The sequence below is a fragment of the Haemaphysalis longicornis genome, unplaced genomic scaffold (assembly GCF_048455015.1).
Source record: "Haemaphysalis longicornis isolate Haplotype H1 unplaced genomic scaffold, Haemaphysalis longicornis Haplotype H1 scaffold_9, whole genome shotgun sequence".
Classification (NCBI taxonomy): Eukaryota; Metazoa; Arthropoda; class Arachnida; order Ixodida; family Ixodidae; genus Haemaphysalis; species Haemaphysalis longicornis.
The window spans coordinates 124836656-124859612 of record NW_027526460.1 but is presented as its reverse complement, the minus strand read 5'-3'; the positions used below and the strand labels follow the sequence as shown (position 1 = coordinate 124859612).

Here is a 22957-nt window from a genome sequence, read left to right as displayed (position 1 = left end):
CCAGCGAAAAAAGTCGAAACGCTGACATTTTTGTGGGAAATCGTTGCCGCGTGCTTACGTTGGTGGTGGAGATGTCGAAGATTCCCGCCATGGTGAGCAGGCGTGGTCCCGCCCAGCGGCCGTTGCGCATCAGGCGGTGGGGATCGTGCACCTGCTCCCAGTCACGGTGCTCCATCGAGACGTTGCTCGGCTGCTTGAAGTACACGTAATACGCATGCCGTTGGCCATCGTCGTCCGTCGTCCACTCGAAAAAGCTGCGCCGCAGACCACACCCAGAAAGAGATGTACACTTTTGAGCGCAGCGATGTCAATTGGAAGAATAACTTATTCCTCTTCGTATCGTTACATCACGTGCACGTTGGGAGCTCTTCGAGGCGTAATACCTGAGAAATCCCTGCTTTTGATTCTTCAGTCGCTGCGTGTTCTTTGAAATGCGGTAGGCAAGTTCACATTGAGTGTATTTATTTTTGCTGCACTTGTGCTTATACGCTTGTTTTCCTTCTTGCATCAAGTCATGGAGCAGGCGCATAGAACTCTAAAAATAGGTATTCAATAAACTCGAATCTCTTGTCGAGGGAGCGTAGCCGAAACACCTCGTGTGACTTCCGAACCTGGAATCTACTCCTGAGTAGGATGCGAATGAATTTATCGCGAATTTTAAATGCAGAGCATTTCAGTAACTCACGATGTCACCCGCGTTGACGTCTGTAGTCCGCACCGCACCCCTCCCTATTATATAAAAAGAAATACCATCCGGCGCCCGGTTTCGATCCCTCGACCCTGCGGGCGGAACGCAATGTACTTGGTGCTCTACCCACTGCGCCACAAAGCCGACACAGAATGGGACACTACTAACGCGCCTTATATCGTTGACTCATTCAAATTACTGCTGACGAGCGCTCTCTCGTCAGCAGTTGCCACAAGTGCAACAACATTAACGTAACGCAAACTACTTAACGTCGTGCGCCCCCGGAAATGCTCTGCATGTGATTGTGCTCTGCATGTGATTGTGTTTAAACATCCACCTCGCGAGGGGGATGTTTCATTGCGTCTTCTCTCGGTTGCGGGACCCGTGGCGCCATCTGGCGGAGGCGCGGCACAACTCGTAGCACTTTCTTTGAAAAAGCGCCTCGAAAGCGCGGCAAATATGAAATAGGGATGACGCGCTTTCGAGGCAATCCGCCGACGCGGCTGCTTTGTGTACAGACTCGGCGGCGAGCGTCCCGGGATTCTGGTGCCGACCGAACCCCATTGTTTGGCTTTCCTCGGTCTATAATATAGTAACGTTGAGGGACGGACGTCACCGCAGGTCCCAGAACGCGGTAGTCGCACCTCGATTACACATCATCGGCTGCGGCCGCGCATTGAACGAGCAGCAGCTGACTGCGCCGCGGACTGTCTCTGCAGTCAGCACAAAACGTGGAGCGGCGTCCTGCGCGTTTACGCGAATCCACTCTGAGACCTTCATGTGCGGTCTTTCTTTTTTTCACAGCTGAATTCCTGTGAGGTGCGTTGGCCAATTGATAAGTTTTCTCTAAATAGCTCGTATATTTCAAACACAGTATTCTGATTCTCGTTATATTATTCCTGCTAGACCACACCGCTGTCTCACTAGCTTCCGGTAATCGTTCATGTCACAGGAAACATGATGAAAGGTCGCGAGAAATAAAATGCGTTTTTCAATGGGTAATTTCAGGGCAAATAAAGCATCTTTAAGTGCCCAATATACGGTGACAGTGCTTCAGGGCAGTTGAGCTTTTGTCTGAGCCCAACGTACTATTTTCGAGAGTGGAAGCCAGCCGTACATGGTCAAGCTTATGAAGGTGGTTCGCACTAGTACCTTCCATCCTAATTAGAATCCGCATTGGAAGCAACTCTTTTTACGATGCTCTATCCGAAACTGTGCTATCAACTAAAAATAACTTTTGAGTGTGACAAGGTGCGTGCGTACGTGCGTGCATGTGTGTGTGTGTGTGTGTGTGTGTGTGTGTGTGTGTGTGTGTGTGTGTGTGTGTGTGTGTGTGTGTGTGTGTGCGTGTGCACGCGTGCGCACGCGTGCGCACGCGCGTGTGTGTGTGTGCGAGTGTGTGTATGATGATGATGGTTGGGTTTTTACGGCGCAAGACCGACTAAGGGCAAACAGCGCCAAGGAAAAGTTGTTTTATGAGGAAGAGATACTAAGTGTAAAACATTTAACTAAAAATATACTCGCGATGACATAAAAGGCTATGTAGATGACTGGTGTAGAGGGCCAGGGTTTTAAAATGCATGGTAAGTAACGAGATGTAAAAACTTGACATCGCTAAGAAACTTAAAAGTACGCTTGTGGGTGATTATAGGGTCGTCTCTCAAAAATTATGATGGGTGGAACGGGATGTGTTGTCTGTATAGTTGTGGGAAGTGTTTGCGTCGTGTGGTGTCAAGTGCCTTGCATTGAAGAGTATGGAACTACGGATAGGGCCTCTCTGCACCTGCTGCACTGAAGTCTTGAAGATGCGTTGAAGTGCGTTGCATGGGTGTGCCCTATCCGTAGCCTAGCCAAGGCGACTTGCGTGTGTCTGTTGTGTGAGTCAGTTATGTACCGTCCTAAGTGTGGTTTTATTCCATGTAGTTTGTTATCTATCTGTTCATTCCACTGTGCTTGATATTTGTTCCGAAGGTGTTGTCGAATATGTGGCTTTGTGAAGGAGGCTTTGTGAAATGCTTCGAGAAGGTGGCAATCAAATTTATTCAGGTGGTAGAATACATAATGGCGTATTTTTGAGCCAACTCTGAGCCCCATACGTTGTACGGATAATGTTTAAACAATTTTTGAAGATAGCCTTTCTCAGCCGATGAGCGCGACGCCGCGGCGAGCCGATCACTGCTGACGCTACGTCGATCGCGGCTGACGCAACGGCGAGCCACCCCCCTGATTCGCCCAATCGCCGGTGAGGTCGGCCGCCGGCAACGACATTTCGGTTGGCTTCCGGCGGCTCTTCCTCCTTCCTGCGCGATCCCGAGGCAAGGCGGGTCCGCAGCGATTGACGCGTGCCTAGGCACAGGAATGTAGCTGGCGCAGAACGGAAGTCGAGCATGGCTATTACCAGTGTTTCCAGCTGCTTTCAAAAAAGCAGAGAGGGAGGAGGAATCGATCGGCAAGGGGGGAGAGGTGCACTTAATTGTTCCTCGCGCAGCTAATACTGAATGTAGATCAATAATTCCAACGGCATTGCATCGCTATATTGGTGCTACGCGACAATACAGGCCTTTTGTAACTTTTACAAAAGGCTTTTCTGGGTCCCTTTAAGGGCTCTGTGTGGTATTATTGTTATGTCTACTGCTATCCTGAGTGCTGCAACAGCGGCCCTCTCGTCTGCCAACTCGTTGCCAGCAATCCCAGCGTGGCCTGGAACCCAGAACAACACCAGAACAAGTTTTGGGGCATATATGGACATGATAGTGTTGAAAACCATATTGGCAATTCTGGTTTTGCATAGCTTGTGTGATGCCAATGCCCGCACAACGCTCAAGGAATCTGTATATGTGATGGACTTTGAAATTTTATGTTCAAGAATGTGTTGTGCAATGAGTAAGATGCCATAAGATGCCATACGCCATATGGGCCCATGAGCAGCGCAAGACACCATGGTTGCAGGTTTTGACGCTTCACTATAAAACTCTGCACATTGATACTTATACTGCAGGGACAAGAAGTGCGGCAAAATAGCAGTTTGTGGTACCCTGGTTTTAGCAGTATTCATGAAGGACAAGTCACAAGATACAGGTTGAAGCTGTCAGGGTGGTAAAACGTCAGTAAAAGAAGATGTGTATATGTCTAAAAAGGAGATGTTGAAACACAAAGCTCCCTGTCATTGCCAAAGAATGGCAATGAAACGGATGGGCGATTTACAAAGAGTGGAGATTTGGATGTATCATTAAAAACAGGTTTAAAAGCATGGTTATTCAGCGATGAAATTTTAAAAGCGTAGAGCAAGTCCATGTACGTTTGTTGATCCTCAAGGCACCACTTGTTACACTCAACATACAAACTTCGGACGGGGCTAGTGCGGGAAGCACCCGACGCAAAAGCGAATCCCCAAGTGTAGCACTGAGTCGAGCATTCTCAATGCTGTTCTTGTCCCCGACCCATACACAACACTGCCATAGTTCAGACGAGACCAAACCAAAGCAGTATACAGGCGTAGCAGGAGTTCTTTTTTCGGAACCATACGATTGGTGTGAGAGAGGACCTTAAGAATGTTCATTGTTTTGAGACATTTATGCTTAAGTTCTTTGATGTGGGGAATGAATGTGAGTTTGTGGTCAAACAAAACACCTAAAAATTTGTGCTCCTTGTTCACAGGAAGCGACACGCCTTTAAGAGTAATGTCTGGGTCCGGATGGACCCCACGCTTCCTGGAGAACACAACGCAAGAGCTTTTTGCAGGATTCAGTTTAAAACCATTCTTGTCTGCCCAGCCGGCAAGTTTCTTGACACCAAGTCCAAGCTGGACTTGACTTTCGCAGATTGACATGTTACATGATTTAAAGGATATCTGGACGTAATCTACATACATGGAATAAGAGATCGTAGGTTGCAATGCCTTTCCAAGATAGTTTATCCTACTTATGAAAAAAGTGCAGCTCAACACCCCACCTTGTTCCACTACATTTTCTTGCACGTGAACCGACTCTCACGTGAAACGTTCCCTCCGACAAATAACTAGCAAGAACAAAATTCGTCCCGTTTTACGTGAAAGTGGGTAGTGTGTTAATTCGCTGCGGCCCTTTCCGCCGATCGGTGCAAGTGTGCCGCGTGAGTGGTGAACTTGGACATCGGTCAGACGTGTGCCCCACTCCCGACCACCCAAAGTGTCTGAACTGCGGACTATCCAACCCACCACCAAGTCACTCGTGCGACCCGAAGTGCCAGCACACCACGGCGGGCAAGGACTGTCCACGCCGTTTCCTGCCGCAACTCCCCGCACGCCAGCCCAACGAAGGCATCCTTGATATATAATTAAAGTACCATGAGTTGGTCGTTCGTGGATCGCCCCGCCCTGAAGCCTGCCTGGCAGCTCTCGAGAAGGCCGTTGTACTCCCAAAAGTACACCAGCCTCCGGTTTATCATCTTCTCGAGACGCTTGCACAGGCAGCTGGTCATGTCAATGGGTCGGTAGCTAGCGGGAGATGAAGGGTCCTTCCCTTCTTTCAAGAATGCTACAACTATGACCTCCCTCCAAGGCTTTGGAATGTGCCCCGAAAGCCATATCTTGTTGCAAAGGTGAAGCAGTGTTTAAGTGTGTGTGCGTGTAAGTGTTGCATTACTGTATTCGTAATGTCTGGGCCTGGAGCTGAGGGTTTATATGTGCTGAGAGGAGCCCTCAGATCATGTAGTGAAAACAGGTAGTTGTAAGAAGTCTGTAATTTGTTGTTGTGGCGTAGTTACTACTTTTCACAAGAGGCTTTATGCTTAAAGAAGGTGTTCGTGTAGTGTGCTGAGCTGGACACGTGTTAGAAGTGTTGTGCGAGTGTGTTAGCTTGGTCTTCTTGTGTGTCCCCTGTTGTACTAACCAGGGGAAGGCTGTGTATTTGTTGTCCTTTGAGTTTGCGTATACGTGACCATACTTTTTGTGTGTCTGTGTAGCAGTTATTGATGTTATGAACAAACGCTATCTCGTTTAGCCTTACGGCGCACACGTTTTCCTAACGCCTTTGCCCTTTTGAACAATAAAAGGTCACCCGACGTGGGGTACCGATGAACGATACCCCACGCCTTGTTCTGGGCCTCCCGCGCCCGCCTACAGTCCTCATTCCACCACTGCCTCCTCTGGTTGCGCAGGGCACCAGAAGCGTGGGGAATGGATTTTTCGTCGGCGTCGAGGATGTGCGCCGTGAGTAGTTTGGAAGTTTCTTCAATGTGTAGGTGTCTTATGGTTGTGTAGTGTAGTTTGGATACCTCTGTAAATGTAATCCAGTTAGCTCTTCGTTCATTGCACCTGTTCTGGGAAGATGGACTGCTTGGCCTTTACCTATATGTTAGTGAGGTGGGAAAGTGGTCACTGCCGTATGGGTCAGGGCCCACACCCCGCTCAAGACAAGGAAAGAGAACTGCGGAGCCAATAGCCAAGTGAAGAAATGAGTGTGTGTTGTGTCCTATGTTATGGTATGTAGGCTGTTTCTTGTTGAAAAGGCATGCTCCAGAGGATGTTAAGAACTTGTCTATCAGGCGACTTCGGAAATCCGTGCGAGAAGAGCCCCAAAGAGAACTGTGTGCATTAAGGTCACCTGTGAAAATTTATGGTTCAGACAGCTGGTCAACCAGCGCCTCGAAGTCAGAGCTCGAAAGTACAGGATCAGGAGGAATGTATATGGAGCATACCGTTATCAACCTATTAAATATTATTGTGCGAATTGCTTCAGCCTCAAGGACAGTATTCAAAGTGACAGGGTGGCATGCTAAGGATTTCCGGGAAATTATGGCCACACCACCAGAAGAGTGTGTGCAGCCATCCCTGTCTTTTCTGAATACCATGTAACTATTCAAGAAATTTGTGTGGTTGGAATTCAAATGTGTTTCCTGAACACACATTACACTTGGCTGGCTGATTAGCATGCAGTATTTCGTATACATTGTCAAGATTTTTAAGAAGGCCTCTGCAGTTCCATTGGAATATGTTTCCTGTTCCCATTATTAAGTGTTCGGAGCTACTGGAGTGCGTTGTTTATGTATCGTCTCTCGGGGCTTTTTCGGCCTCTCTAGAGGTTTGGATGCAGGGACCCGTTCTTTCCGCTGCGACAAAGACAGGAACGGTCCCACGTCCATCTCATCCTCGGATGTCCTAGGGGTTCCCGATGGACCGTGCCCCCTAGACTTGGCACCCATTCGGTCGCCCTTTGGTTTTTGAGCCGCTACCACCAAAGGTGTCGGGTGCCCCACAGGTGGCACGAGCGGTGCGGCCGGGCTGAGAGCCGATGTTGGACCCCCCGTGTCCATCTCCTCCGCCTGCTCCAGTGGAAGCAGGGAGGGTGAGGAAGCAGGGGCCGGACTGGCATCGGTCCCAATGGTGGCTGTTGCCCCCATAGCCGCTGCTGGCTCAGTGAGCGGTGCCGAGGCGGGTTGTGCATCCTGAGGCAACCCAGGGAGGGGGGGGGGGGCGGGGAGGGGGGGGCGGGGCCAAGTCTGATTCGCGGTAGTGGGTCCCCGCCGAAACCAGACGCCACTCCGCCCCCCGGCGAGCTGCGTCGGCATACTTCCCCAGAGGGAAAGACGCGAGCCTCTGGCGCGCATCTGGGAAGGTGATGTTCTCGGTGATCTCAACATTGATTATCTGCTTGTCCTGCTTAAACTTTTCACATTTTTGCGAGTACAATGCATGGGGTCTCTGGCAGTTGGAACAGGTGAAGGTTTCGCATTCACCGTTTCATGAAGGATGGTCATGCTGGCCGCACTTAGCGCAGGCAAGTCGCCCACGGCAAGATTTTGTGCCTTGTCCGAACCGTTGGCACTTGAAGGAGCGCCGTGGATTCGGGATGTACGGGCAGAGAGAAGAATGTATATAACCAGCATTTATGGATTCTCGAAGGGTTGATCGTTCGAAGGTCAGGATAATGTGTTTAGTTGCTATCTGCCATCGCGGCGTATGGATATGAGCTTTACAGCCGTGACGCACTTACAACTTAAGCCTTCTAAAAGGTCGTCATCGGTTTCAGTAATCAGATCTGCCTCAGAGATCATACTCTGAGAGCTGTTGAGGCTGCGGTGGGGTGTGACCCTTATCTCCAGATCTGCCATTCGGGTTTGTTTCAGGAGGAGTGTGGATTGCTGCTGAGTTTTTACTTCAACTAGCACTTCACCAGTTCTGAGCTTTTTGGCGTCGTATGTTTTGCCCATGATACCTTCAAGGAATTTGAAAACAAGAAATACGGATTGAGAGCTAACCGGTTTCGATTTGTCCACAGATTCAAGGATCAAAAAACGAGGATAGTTATCTGGCTTTTGGAGCGAGATGGAAGGCAAAGAAGGAAAAGAAGCTTCGATGCGGTCCCTTTTCATGGACCGATCACGTTTGGGTGGTGGTTTAGAAAATACCTTATACCATAGTATAAAAGCAGCGGACGGGGGTACCTTCTTCGCTCAGTTACCGTGATACCGATAGAGGTCCCGGAGCTCCCTGCCTGGTAAACAGACAGGGAGCCCATCCGCCGGAGCTTGACCACGATTCTGACGGCCACCGTTCGTAGTTTCTCACCCTCCACCTATCAACACATCGCCACGGTTGTGTTGATGCCCCGTGCCCCGTGCGGGGCCGTGTGTGTGTCTGCGCGTGCACGTGTGTGTGCGTGTGTGTGCGTATGTGTGCGTGTGTGTGTCATGTGTGTGTGCGTGTGTGTGAGAGTGTGCGTGCGTGTGTGTGCGGGTGTGCGTGCGTGTGTTAGCGGGTGTGTCGGCGTCCGTGTGTGTGTTTGTGTGTGTGTGTGTGTGAGTGTGCGTGCATGTGTCAGCGGGTGTGTGTGCGTGCGTGTGGGTGTGTGTGTTGTGTGTGTGCGTGTGTACGCATGCGTGTGTGTGTGCGCGTTAATGTTTGTGCGTGTGTGCGTGCGTGTGTGTGCTGATGTGGGCGTGTGTGCGTGTGCGCGGGGTGTGTGTGCGTGTGTGTGTGCTGATGTGTGCGTGTGTGCGTGTGCGCGGGGTGTGTGCGTGTGCGTGATTGTGTGCGTGTGTCTGTGCGCGCATGTGTGCGTGTGTGCGCGGGGTGTGTGTGTGTGCGTGTGTGTGTGCGTGTGTGGGTGCCCGTGCGCGCGCGCGTGTGTGTGCGCGTGTGTGTGTGCACGTGCGCGCGCGCGTCTGTGTGCGCGTGTGTGTGTGTGCGTGAGTGTGTGCGTGACTGTGTGCCTGCGTGCGCGCGTGCGTGTGCGGCGGAAGTACCTATTTATTGTAATGTGCACTTTTGTAATGTGCTGTTGACCTCACCAAGCAAAGGGTCTTCATGCTGCTTTGTGCTACAAAACTTCACGAAAAAAAGCACTGTGTGGTCTATTTTGAACTTCTGTGGTATGAAATTATATGTAACTATATTCTTCTCAATGTTGCCAGTGCTATATTTTTCGCTTCCAGTTGAGTGATTGTCTTTTTTTGTTGCGGATTGAAATCTGCTGTATTTTTCATTGCATGTAACCCTTCGGTTTGTAACCCCCTCCTGCAATACCTTCGTTGAGCTGTGGGGAATAAACAGTGAAATAAATAAATAAATAAATAAATAAATAAATAAATAAATAAATAAATAAATAAATAAATGAAACTTTATTGGCACAAGGATGGCGACTCGGCCTATGTGGGGGCGGTTGGGGAGGGTGGTGTCAGTTCGGGAAAACTACATTCTCAGATGAACGCCAGTAGCGAGAGCGAAGTCCCACAAGGAGGCAAACACCTGCTTGGCTGTGGCTGCGGCAATAAATAAATAAATAAAAAAATAATAAATAAATAAATAAATAAATAAATAAATAAATAAGGGCTCCTTTTTCTACTGATATCAACAGGCGATGAATGAACAGGGTACTCCTGCCACAGAATGCTGCCGCTGCCAGGGCTACAAATGTTGTCTGGGTGTAGCTTCTGTTGCAATTCACTGATTCAGTTCATTAAATACCCGGCTTTCATGCCCCGACATTATTTAATTCCCCAATGGCTGCCGTAACGCATTGCACTTTAGAAGTGCAGGACAAACTTCACCGGTGCGCCACATTCGAAGTTATCATTTTTTTGTGTGTGTGTTTTTGGGGGTGGGGGGGGGGGTCAACTAATTGCTCAGAGTCTCAGAGACTACTCTGAACCTCCCGAGCAAGGTTGGGTTTGGTACGGCCTCGACACAGAATTGTGCCAATTCTGATGAAACCAATTCACGCTGACGACTAGTTGTCAAACAAAACACAAGATCTCTTGGAAGGCAGAAATAGAACCGACTCGGCAGAGCTTTCTGTTTTTTGGAAGAGCATTGAAATGCAAAAGGCAGAGAGAGAGAGAGAGAGTTTAGCTGGACACAGCCGTCGAAGTTCCAGATAAGTGCAGTTAAAAGTTACAGGCATGTAAGAATCGCTAAAATCTCGCTGGAAGGAGTGGGGCATTTTTTATAAAAGATAGCCCATACTACGCTCGGGTTATGGAATATTGCAGAGGAAAGGATTGTAGCTCGAGGATAGAAAGGTGAAAAGAAATGCGTGTAGCGCACTGTCAGCTTTGTGAACGCTACCATATAATGTGTACCTGCAAAACTCTCCCCCCTCCCTTAGGCCGCAGGAATTATCTGAAGTGCTCGTAACCCGACTATTGAACCCACAGTTGCGTTTGCAAGGTTGCATTTGATACTTTCTTTAGAATCTATGAAATTCTAGGACAGTTGACGTCATTGGCCATTGGCAGCTATATTTGGTTGGCGACCAACAATAGAAAATTCGAATAAATTGGAAGATTTATCAATGCGGCAGCATTTCCCCGGAGTTCACGGGTTGTTATGTATATTCAATGTAATCCCCTTCCTAGTAGTACTGCATTGTAGTCGGCTCGCTGAATTGGAGGTCCTGGTCCACGCACGGTAAAACAATTTACACAACTGAGGAGAATTTTCGTCTACAACTATTAAACCCTAGCAAATAATAAAAAACTGTTTTAGAGGCCGTTTAAATGGCAAAGCATCCTGTAAAAGGGTGTTTTCTTTTTTTGGTTTGTAAGGGTCTTCGTTATACATACCATAACACTCTTTAAAAGGATGGTTTCTGTCTTCTTGCTATGGTGTAAAGGTGTTATGGCGTAGATCATTTTAGAATGCACCACCCTCTAGGTGAAACGGAGGTAGATATAGACACTAAAGTTTCTTTAAGAGTGCACATCTGTATAATTGTACCGTGCACCACCCTAGAGGTGAACTCACCCTTCTGCGACGACGACGCATCGTCGCTCCGCCTTGATGGCGCCCCTGAAGCTGATCTTGTCTGTGCAGCTTTCGATGCGGCAGTTGACGGTGTTCCAGATGAAGTTCTGCGGTTCTTGCTTGTACCACGACGGTACCAGTCCCCAGCGCATGGGGCTCATCACGTGCGTGGTGCCCGGAGCCTTGCGAGCACCCCCCGACGATCTCGGGGGCCATAGGCCCTTCGGGACGTGGACAGCGCTGAACAGGACGGGGCTGCGACGCGCGCGGTCGTCGCACATATACAGGGTAGCCGGTGAGTTTGTGAGGGAAGAGTTTCAATTCATTTTCAATTTCGATCGACTTTACGTGATAGCCATTGCACAAGACAATCACGAAAAAAAAAAAAAAGCCGAGAGCAGCATGAAGGGTCTTGATTCCGCTAGACCAGTTTTGGCAGACAAGATACGGGCGTGTGGAATAATGCGACAAAAATAAGAAACGAAATAAAAGCAACGAAGATAAACAAACAATATTTAGATGTTCATTTGAAAAAAATTTCGGCACAAGTTTGCGAAAGACGTGGTGGTGATGTTAAGGTTAGAGTCATTGTAGGGAGTCAGCTTTTAAAGGAGCATTGGTACGAAACTTCAAATTTAAGATAACAATGTAAAAAGCTTCCTTTGCATATGGAGATACCTCCTCGGAAGTTTAAAACGTACCCGTTCAGTAGGAAATATTTAAAATCTATTTTAATCCTTGCGCGCGCGAGGCTGCCGCGGTGCCGTTGGCGAGCGCTTTTCCGCCTTGTGCACCCGTCACAGTTTTTGGGACTAACGTCACGTGCGGCTACGGCCGCTCGGGCCGTTCTGGCACGCGCGCGCGCCTAGACCGCCATCGATTGTGGTGCGACCAGAACAGTGATTTCAAATAAGCCTTCCCGTCATGGTGGCTGCCTCCGTGTTCGCTGTACCGGAACCAAAGCTGCCACGAATGAACGGGGCTGTAAGTAATAATTTATGCTGCGTTCGACAATCTAACGTGCCATTCTATGATTAGTGGGCTCGTAGGCACCTACAGCCGCGGAAAAAAACGCAACACAAACATTTTGTGTCAGTACTACTTTAAGCATTTGTTTACAAAAGCTTGTGTCCGACATCTAGAGGCCAGGAGGAGCGCCAGACTATACTGCGGGTTAAGGTTTGGCAATCAATCCCAAGAACAAAATTTATTTGAAAATTCTCGATCTGAATTTCCAATGCATGTAATTCTTGCTATGAGGCGACGCCAACGAAGCAATAGAGATTTTAAAATGGGCGACAGTTCTTGACCACTACTGTTCATCGGTGTTTACAAATAGTGACAACTTCAGCTCGTTTGTTGGGTTCGCGTTTCACGTTGCCTTCCCCTCGGCGTCTTTTCGCCCCTCGCACTCGGTCTCTTTCACTCGTGCAAACTGCATGCTATGGAGGGTTTCCTTCTCTCTGACACGTAGACGATTTGTCCTAGCCAGAGACAACTTCATTGTTAACAGTATTGGTGACCAGCTGTAAAGGTCCACCAATACGCTGAGCAACAACTGATCTCAAGTGATATTCTACGATGCACGATCGTGCCACTGTGTACTCACTGGTAGTTTCTAGGCGAGACGTTGTACGAGGGCTTGTATTCGGCGTGACAGTTGAGGTCAACCCAGTCCGGGACGCGGTACACGCCGTTCGGGTCCTTGTACAGGCAGGCATGCAGCAGTGCCGGCTGGTTGAGGGCGCTGCAAGGAATAAAAAATTCCACTAAATATGAAAGCTGCCGGCCGTGCAGAGCAGTGATTCGCCTTAATGGGCTGTAGCGACGTTATCCGCTCACTGCTACCACCGAATGCAATTCAAATTTCCCGCCTTCGCAGTGCTCGCGTGCCCCCTGCCTGAAACTGCTCCAGCGGGACTTCTGTTCTTTCTGAGCTTGCTTTTCCTCCCACGCGGGCCGGCGTTGCACTGCCACTTTTTTTCGCTTACTATCGTAAAAACCAACCAAACGAGCGTTCCTACTAAATGAACGCGCGCGCTTCCGGTCAGTTACAAATATTTTGCATCAAATATACCTACAGTTTTCCTTGCGCTAAACAACAGGGAGATGTATGACAAGCGCCAGCGGTTCACGAGTTTCCAACGCTTATGACTACACAAACCGCTCGGCTTTCCAAGCCTCTGGGTTACGTTGCGACGACAGAACGCTGTGTGACTTATAATAAATTCTCTTTTCACACCACTTCGGTCCAGCGAGCGTGCTAGAACGACAGGGTGAGCCCCTAAAGTGCTCTGCACTTAAAAGTCTACTGTTTCCCTTCTCGCGCCCCATACGGGACGCCCGTTGCATGTATTAATAAAGCAATCAGTAATCGTACACTCGCAGACTGTGTACCAACGAGGTATTGCTTTAAATATCCGCGCGCCCGTGCCCATTCGAAAAGACACCTCCCGGCTAGCTCCAATTTTTGTAGTTCGCTACTGTTTCGAGGGCTACGGCTGCCTGTCTCGTGCAGATCGTACTTCTGATGTTCTTATCCCAGCTCCCGTTACACCGCCTGTTGCACGCTCGTTGGTTAATTCGTATTCAGCCTAATTAATGGTAGAATAACTCGCTTTTTTGTGACTGCGACAACGCACCGCTCTGCTCCACGTTTCCACCACAACAATCACATAGAAAATAATAACATTAAAATAATAATAATAATAATAATAATAACAATAATAATCAACATCTTATTTAAGGCCGCTGCAGGGTGGAAGGCCTCTCATGTTCCTCCAAGCGCTCCTGTCGTGCGATGCCATAGCGCACTGTCTCCTCCGAATTTTCTTATTTTTCTTATTCCGTCCCCCCCATCTAATTAATGGCCTTTCCCCTTTTCTTAGACCCGTCTTTGACAGGCGCTCTATAGACGTACTCATAAAAACATTGGACAGACGCAGCGGGAAAGCAATAACTTGGGGGTGCGCAACAGCGAAGGAATAAATAAGAATGGAGGAGGAACGGGCGAAGAGGAGGAAGCGGGTCGGATATAGTTATCATGGGTCGGCCATGCGAAGCCGCGCCGGTGAAATTACCCCGGGGGAAGTAAAAATTGGGCCCATCTCCCCGCGAGGGGGACTCGAGTAAATGCGTCGCATCAGGGGTGGGTGTATTGCGTTAACGTTTAGTGTTTGGGGAGTTGGTGGTAGTGAATGCGTTGTATCAGCAGCTTCTTGACGTAGTTTGAACGAGTCAAGGATATAAGGCGCGTTCGTAGCCTCCCATTCTGTGTCGGCTTTGTGGCGCAGTGGGTAGAGCACCATGTACATTGCGTTCCGCCCGCATTGTCGAGGGATCGAAACCAGGCGCCGGATAGTATTTTTTTTTATATAGTGTAGGGGGAGGGGTGCGGACTACGACTACGGACGTCAACGCGGGTGACATCGTGAGTTACTGAAATGCTCTGCATTTAAAAAAAATGTCGCCTTAACTCACGAACGGCGTGAACCAGTTGGGCTTAGCTAGGCGGCCTATGTGATCAAGTTCTTCCCGTACTCTTTTATATACAGTCACACCTGTGGTGTGACTGCGTATAAATTTGGCGATAAATACGTTTCTAAACAGGCACCCGAACGGTAGCGGTGACCTTGTTCATCTCCCACAGCTTCAATCGCACGAGCGAGATGGAAACGATCAATAAACGTTGCTTGCTACGACGCGCATAATGGGGAACGCAAAGGCGCGTTCCCACTTGCGAATCGCACACGTCGCTCGAAGTTTGCGCCATCGCAAAGCGACGAGAGTTGGTCTTCGCTTTTTGTAGCGTGAGCTACATTCGCCGAGGTTGAGCAGGTTCGCGTGGTTCCTGGCGAGCCGTGCTGCGCATACGCGAGGAGCAGTGACTCCTCACGGCGCACAGCTGGCGCGCCGGAGCCGCCGTCGCCACCGCGACTAAATTTGATTGTATACCCTGGCACGTATATCGCTACGTATATCCTGGCATAGCTGAGCTGAGCCACTGCTAATTTTTCTGTCGCTTTGCGACGGCGCAGCTGATCCCTAGCGGACCGAATTCCTTCTCGAGCGATGGAATCGCAAACCAATCAACCAAGCGTGGCCGCAGAGTCCTCTGACGTAACCGTACACCATACGTTTGTTTACTTCCAGATGGCAAAGATGCGACCACCCGCCGCTGGGAAGCCGTACACTACGGTTCTTTGGTCAACGGGTTTAGCTTGCACATGTACGAATCGACGAACAGCGTGGGATTCATCAGTGGGCCGAAACGTGTTCGAATCAATAAAGCAAACAATATTCGTAGATAGCTGGATGGATAGCGGACGGTAGGCTGACTTGCAGCCTTGTCGTTCCTCTATCGGCACCTAGTAAATACCGAGGATTTCAAAGACGCCACAATGTCTGCGTCTATGAAAAGAAGGAAACTTTGCGGGCCGTGATGTCAGTGTTGTGGTGTACAAGCTAAGCCTACCAGAGATGACCGACTAAAACGCATAATAAAAAAAATGGTGGCGCCCATGAAGCGTAGCAGTTTAACAAATGTCACGCAATGCGAACTGACCAATGATAATGGCGGCGGCACGGAACAATAGGAGAAAAGAGTGCCGATACTTTGTACCCTTATCTAGTGACACTATAGCCGAACGCAACCGGCAAACACTTCATTCCCTACTCCATCATAATTTGTAGTGGTTTACAACAGCCCATTTTCCTGGAAATTAAACTCCTACAAGAGCAAGAAGAGAAAATAGGGTTGATACAAATTCCTGATGATCTCATTTGGCCCTGGAGACATCGAGCTGGACTTTGGTATAATGTGAAACCCGTAAAGATGTCTAAAAAGAAGTTTCGTGGTTTAGGCCTCGCCAGATCCTAAGGGGCGAATCTGGATTTTGGAGTAAATCGGGGTTGTCACGGATGCCATTGTCTGTTCAACCCTTAAATATAACAAATTTGTTTTTCATGGAAAATGTTACCCTTACAGATGCGAAAAGAATGTAAGAAGTTTCTTAAAGGCGCCGTTAAAAGGCGAGGGGGACGTTTTGAAAGTACACTACTAATAGTATGGTGGCTAGAGGGGGGAGGTGTGACGGGCGACGTATCCGCGTCGTGGAAAGGAGAGGCGCGATGTGCGATGAAATTTTCCGGCGCCGCCAGGGGCGCTGAAACATCGCTGGTAAAAGAAAAATGTAAAAAGTAAAAGTAAAAAAATGAAGTAAGAGAAACAGAGACAACGACCTGGAAAAAGAGGATGGATGCGAAAAAGTCCTTAGATATCTACAGGATCGGGAAGCAGGAGATCACAAGGGAAAAATTAATCGATAATACCAAAGGGAGTGCATTGCTTTTTGAAGCCCGGGCGGGTTGCTTGCGGAATAAAACGCTTATCCGCGAGCCGGTACAGGAATAACTATGCGCAGGCTGCGGCAAGGAGCCAGAAATCATTCGACATATTGTAACAGAGTGCAAAAGTATCCGTCCAGTCCTCGGTGAGGGAGCCATCCAGCTTCCGCAGGCCCTTGGCTTTAAGGTTAGCGGAAAAGTGAATTGGACAGCAGTAGAGGTTAGTAAAAGAAGGTTAGAATGTCGGTGGGAAAAGAGCAGAGAACAATCTGGGAAGACATGCGGACAAACAAGTCAGACTAGCACAAAAATTTTGTAGAAGTATTTTCTTTTTATTTTGATATTATTTTTTTATTTATTTCGTTTATATTTTTTTGGCGAGGTGATTGTAGAGTGGCGTTGCTACTAAGGCCACTGTGCAACGCCACCCCGTTACAAAGGGAAAGCCGCTAATCATCATCATCATCATGTGCTCGTCCGCGTAGTAATTCCCGCTGTGTACATCGATCGCCCTCACATCGAAGCTCGGAAGCGTAGCTCATGGGCCACCCATTGTGCCAAAGGTGTGTAGTGCGGGATATTGTGCAATTCATGTGCGATGTAATGGGTAACGCTGCGTGCACTGACGGCGTCGAATGCGCGAATATGTTTTGTGCCTGGGTGCCGAACGGTTACCGAACGTGCAGGGTATGTAACCAGAAAGTTCTGTGGTAACATTTCTTGCCAGCAGTGTGCGTCTGGCCTGACAGTCACCAGAGCAGCAACTGAATGCTTTGCGGATAGTGTGTGCACGCTACAGTTTGAGAGGGGAGGCCTTTTGTACCCTGGCGATGCGTTGGCCACAATTGTATGTGTTAGAGGATGCATTTACGTTGTTCTTCTCAACAGAGAAACTTCACGCTATCAATGTGCACGACTTTATGCAGTTTTTGAGCAGTGTAACACTCCGCCAAGTAGGGGGCGAGCTTCATCGCAAAGAACTTACTGCGAAAATTGTCCAGTTTGTGGTGGTAACTATATATGCTGCATTTCTTTACAAAGTCTTTGAACGAGAACAAGGCTCTTCAAGGGGAGCGCCAGAAGCATTTAAAGCTAAGGAGGGTCAAGTAGAGTCCGCTGCTATACCACTGCTTCTCCTTGTCTGATCTGTAAATATGATTGGTGTTCTATGAAATAAAAAAGCTCCAGTACGCTCCAGTGAACATTGTGCGTATGTGGATTACTGTGCTATGTATTTCCTCTGGCCTTGTGATTCCGTGCTGTAAACGCTGTATTGGAAAATATTTGCTGCATGTTAGGTTCGCCAAAGCACTAACATGAACACAACCTTTTACAATACTAAAGCTTTTGTTAAAGGTATACCGTGCTGGCGAACGCTGAAGCGAACAGAACAACAACGACAAAGAGTTGCCGCGATTTATTGCGTGTGTCCCCAACGTAGTTTTTTGCTTATTCGTATGTTTTTAGTTTTTATGTGTGTGGCCACCGACCATACGCCAGACGGGTGAAGGACTAAGTTGAAAATCCGCGCTCCGAGTCGTTCGTGTTCGCTGTCCCCATTTGCTTGTTTACACCATGCCTTTTCGTGAATGCCAACGCACCCAGCGTCTGAAAATTCCGCTATGCGTCCGGGTGTGAAATACAATCTTCTTCAAAGGTCGAAAACACTGCTACGACGGGACAAAGGAAGGCGAGACGAGACCGCACGCTGTTTTCGATATGTATGTACCAACAAACCCACATTGAGACTCTTTCTCCTTTTTTTTTTCTCCCATTAAAGGAGCCATGAAGACAAAATACAAGTTGGGTTTATTAGAAAGACTGCTTAGTCCCGATAACAATGATACCAATATCATCGCAATCTTCGAACAAATAACGGAGATATTAAAGAAAACGTGTGAAGCAGTCGCAACCCCTAGCCAATTTCCCGCAACTTTTCTATGACGTCACGGAACCTTGTTTGTGCGATTGACAGCCGCCTAACTCACCTGTCGCGACGACACATGACTGGACATCTGTAATGGGGCCTCTAGTTCCATTTGACCGCATCACTTGAATGCTAACGTGCAGTTAACGCACTGAAAATTATGTTTTATTGTTGGTCCGTATGACGTCATTGTTGCTCATAACACGTCACTGTGGCGCGAAATTTGAAAGTTTTTAAATACTTCTTGCGTTTTTTTCGTTAAAAAACAGCTTTTGTGGCTCTAATGGAGCTGAGTGCGATACTGAATCCTAGTTCTTTCAAATTAAACGAAGTTGTATTTTCTCTTCATGGCTCCTTTAAGCTTCTCTTGCCGTTCGCTAGCTAGCGAATCACGCATCGGTTTTTTTTCTCCCCTCTCGAAAATAAGTTTAGTTAATCGTATTTACGCAGCTCTGAGCTGCAGACAGCTCGTGATGTTTGCACCGCGCATCACATGTCCTTCAGCACTAATTAAAAAAATTGAAACTCAACCACTGTATTTTTTTCGCTCAAACGTTTTCCTCCTTCTCAACGCAAATCGTGCGCGACGCGTGTGCTAACGGCTCTGCGCTACTCTCTTCAGCAGCCACGACGGCGGCACACCAGCGTCACGCAGCGCCATGTACAACTCCGCTCCGAATTTCATCGCTCCCCGGCGCGCCCCGCCCACTACCACCCATCACTCTTCCCCATTCTAGCCACCATACTAATAGAGTGAAAAAATTGAACAGTTGACGTCAACGCTCAGTCAAAGAGCCGATGCAGCACATTTCTACAATGCTACAGGAGCCCAATGGGTTTGAGTTACTTGAAGACGGCAGAGAGACAAAATAGAAATTTGGTTCATTAAAAGGATTGCTTTATCTTAATAACAATAACACCACTTTTATGGCAAACTTAAAAAGAGTAGTCGAGATATTAAAGGAAAAAAAAACACACAAAGCGTTGGCGCCTTCCCAGCCACTTTTCGGCGATTTGTCTATAATCAGATAACCGTCGTAAACTCATGGTTGCAAAATTCCCGCCTGTAATTAATGCAGAGCAATCTACTGGATGAGTATGGTTACACAACAAAGCTGTAACAAAAATTTAACGGAAACTATGCTGCAACACAGTATGAAAGAATTAGACGGGTATAACATTGCGGGAGTTTGATTTACTCCTCTTATTTAGTTAGTTTACAGTAACAGCGCACTTGAAGCTGGAATGCACGTCTGCTGTCAATACATAGGCCTATACGGGAGGAAAACGGACAGCTCCATGGTTTTGCTGCTAGAATAAATCTAGTCATTTCAAGTTTCACTGGGAAATCACAAATCCAAACTCGCCACCCTTACCAAACAATGGTAAAAATAAATAAGTGCGCCTTATCTTTCCATGAGTGCGTTATCTTGCGAGTGCGTTATGTTGAGTGCGTATTTCTTATCTTTCCATAAGCTTAGTATTTTGTACACCTTCGCCTGTCATCTACCTTCGCTGAGGGAAATGAATGGCTCCTACTTTCATTCCCTATATAACGCCGACAATTGGAGAATGGGTCCTATCGGCATCGCCAAGGATATACTTTCGCAAGTTACCGATTGACGGAAGAGCTCGAAAAAGCTCATTGGTGTTGCATACACCTACTACAAATTTAAACGAAACAAAAAAAGTCCACAATGCTTGATGCGCACAATCTCGAGTAGGCGCTACACTCCTGGCGGCATTTCTTCATATTTCCTCATTTTGTAGAAGGAGGTCGCATTAAAAGGGCTACAACTAAACTTTTATTTACAAAGGAACGATTAAATCAATGTGGAGGCTCACTAGATGAAACGAGTTTCATAATTCTATGGCTAAACGCATGACGCTGTGAAATGGTACCTGAATGGCTATATGGACAACTTGGTTAGTTTCAGAAATCTGAACAGTGTTTTCATTCACTCTGCGTCCAAAGCAGCCTATACAGTCTAGTCACAATATCCAAGTGCCAAGGAAATCCCATCGTTATAACCGATAATTGTTATAAGCGGGTTGCGAAATAAAAAGACGGAACACAGCTCGAAAAATTTTATTCGCATGCCATATGGCAAGGTCGTACTACTACTAAATTGCAGTTAAGAAGCCACAGTCGGCCACCTTTGTTTGCCGCGTGTGAAGCTAGCGCAAATCTTTTCCAAGAGCATCTATAGATGCTTCACCTAGCTGAGGTAAATGTCCTTGGCGGAAACAAGTTGAGGGACTGTGCCACGCATTGGGCCTGCTATGAAGACACTACCTGAGTAGGCTGCGCAACCGCGTCATTAGAGTCGTCACTGTTGCATTTTTGGTGCACAGTATCACCGGATTGAATCGTTATATCTGATATCGTGGCATTGGAGTATTGTAATAAGCAGTTTATTTTACCATAGAAAGAATACAAAAGTTGACGATTCCATAGCTGTTCATCGTTATATCCGATATATTGTTATAAACGGTATCTTTATAAGTGGACTCGACTGTTTACCACTCCATCGCACACTCTTCAAATGCGGTGCAGGTGGAAATTGAGTGTTGACTTGGAATACTAAGTTTCAGAAGCGAAGAGCAGTGGTTTAAGTGCCCTGTGCCGATAGTCACTAAAGACATGTCACCCTCCGCAGCTAAAATAGAGCTTAAAAATATATTGAATTGATTGATTAGGTTGAAAAAAAAAGGCGGAAGGTTAGCCTGTGCAAAAGAAAAAGCCAGAAGCACGTACGAGCGGGATTCGAAGTCATAGCCTCGGTAATGATGCCGGGGGTAGTAGTACGGGGCCACAAAATTACGCCCATCATCCCGCGAGGGGAACCCTGATGTGATGCGACGCATCGGGGGGTTCAATTGGCGTTTCCATTGGTTGATTCTCTATGGTCGTAACGTTGCCTTGAGCGTTTGGGGTGACGCTGGTATTGGATTGCGTCAATCCACTCGCTGAAGGGACCGTCGCTTCCATCACGTCTTCATCGGAAGAATCAAGTCAAGCACGAAGTCATCAATCGAAGTCACGCGGAGTCGAACGAGAGCGAGCGCTGACTGAACCGCCGCAGCGTGCTACCCCTTTATATCGCAGCGCCTGAAGGAGAGGAGACAGCGGAGGAGAGTCGCGCATGCGCGCACTCGCGCGCCGGAGCAGACGGGAGCGGAGCGAAGCGCGCGCACGCAACTGTTGTTATGATAATGAGGCGGAGTGAGAGTGTTACGCACAGCTGTCGGAGAGAAGAACGGGGGAGAGTTGCACATGTGCAGTGAGCGTGCGGACAACGCCGACGCCGACGGCGGAGGGACATACCCCAGAGCAAGAGATGCGTCGCATCTAAAAACAAGCCGGCCCTTTTCTTTTGCAGGTTACGCTAAGGAATGTGCGAATGTGTGCGGTGCAGCGTATATCCATTGCAGGCAGAACACACGATGCCATGCGTATAGTGTTAGTCTTTTTATAATAGACCCATGGAGGCTCTGGAAAGGGTTCGCATTCAACAACTGGGGTGAGTTCAATAGAGCCGTTATTCTATGGCGTTGACAAAGACAGCATTAAGAAACGCCGGATGCACAAGGTGCGTTTTTTCGGGGTCCAGCTGGCAACGTGAGAGGCGACCCGCCGTGGTGGCTCAGTAGCCAAGGGGTTGTGCTGCTGAGCCCAAGGACGCGGTTTCGATCTCGGCCGCGATGGCTGCTTCTCAGATGGAGGCGAACAGTGAAAATGCCCGTGTTTCAATATTTCCCTGCACGTTAAAGATCCCCCGGTAGAGAAAATTAATCCTGAGCGCCCCACAGCGGCGTGCCTCATAGCCTGGTGCAGCTTCGGCGCGTTAAATCCCACAATCAGCAGCGTGAGAGGCCGAGTGCTTGGAGGCCGATATCTTTTCTCGAATCCTTTAGCGGACACGCTTACCACGCCACACGGCTGCACATCGGGGCTGAGGCACTCGGGCGCCGGGTCCGGGATGAATCTCAACTTCGGTTATGTCGGGCCGGGCTTTGGGACGCCAACAACCGTCGATCACGCCATTGACCTCGTCATCCTCGCCTTTTCAAAGCAGGCAGTGATGATGATGATGATGTGAGCCCACGGAAAACGCGCGTACCCGCTGAGAGTAACTGGCTAAGAATATGGGTTATTTCAAGAATGTAATCAGACAAGACGGAAACGGCCGAGCGCAAAGAAAGATTTAGCCTAATGGCAAAAAAATGGCTGCGGCTTCGCTCGGCTAGGCAAAAAGCTCGCATAACCAGTTTGGCAGAGATGGACCAGCGTCCTTACTCCCTCTCGCCATCGCAGCGCGCACCGGTTAATCTGAAGCACCGCCGTGGCTATAAAAAGAACCTGAGAGGCGGCGGAGAGAACGGCGCTCTCTCCCTCTAAAACGATCGGTGAGTCACGCGGTCAGTCACGGGGTCACAGAAGGAAGGCCGCGAGTGTCGCCGTGCACCGCTGGTGCCGCGGCTGCGGCGACCCAAATGGTATCACTTATTCACTTCAAGGTCAAACTGTCCCGCACGGCGAAATTCCTTCGACTATGCCAGTAACGCTTTCGCTTTAAAAAGAAAGAATTGTGGGGATATAAGAGGAAAAATTGGTGGATGCCCCGCATATGTGGGAAGCGACGTAACGCGAAGCGCTTAGTAATGTTTACGTCATCGTTAAGGGCAGTGTTGTGTGAAGTCAGCGGGGCGAGTGCTATTTGATACGACGTGTCGCGGCCACCGAACACTGCAGCTGTACTCTCAGTTTCCA

At 48.4% G+C, this 22957-nt stretch overlaps 1 protein-coding gene across 1 annotated transcript in view; it reads right to left on the bottom strand.

The window, feature by feature from the left end:
• The window catches only part of LOC144152257 (abasic site processing protein HMCES-like), a 45070-nt gene extending 22936 nt beyond the window's left edge, over nucleotides 1-22134 (bottom strand). Inside the window, exons 1-4 of the mRNA XM_077683489.1 lie at nucleotides 22115-22134; nucleotides 12520-12657; nucleotides 10911-11165; nucleotides 59-254 (exon numbers count right to left, since the gene is read on the bottom strand). Coding sequence (XP_077539615.1) covers nucleotides 59-254; nucleotides 10911-11165; nucleotides 12520-12657; nucleotides 22115-22134 — 609 coding nt within the window. The remainder of the gene's footprint in view (nucleotides 1-58; nucleotides 255-10910; nucleotides 11166-12519; nucleotides 12658-22114) is intronic.
• Nucleotides 22135-22957: the final 823 nt, after the last annotated feature.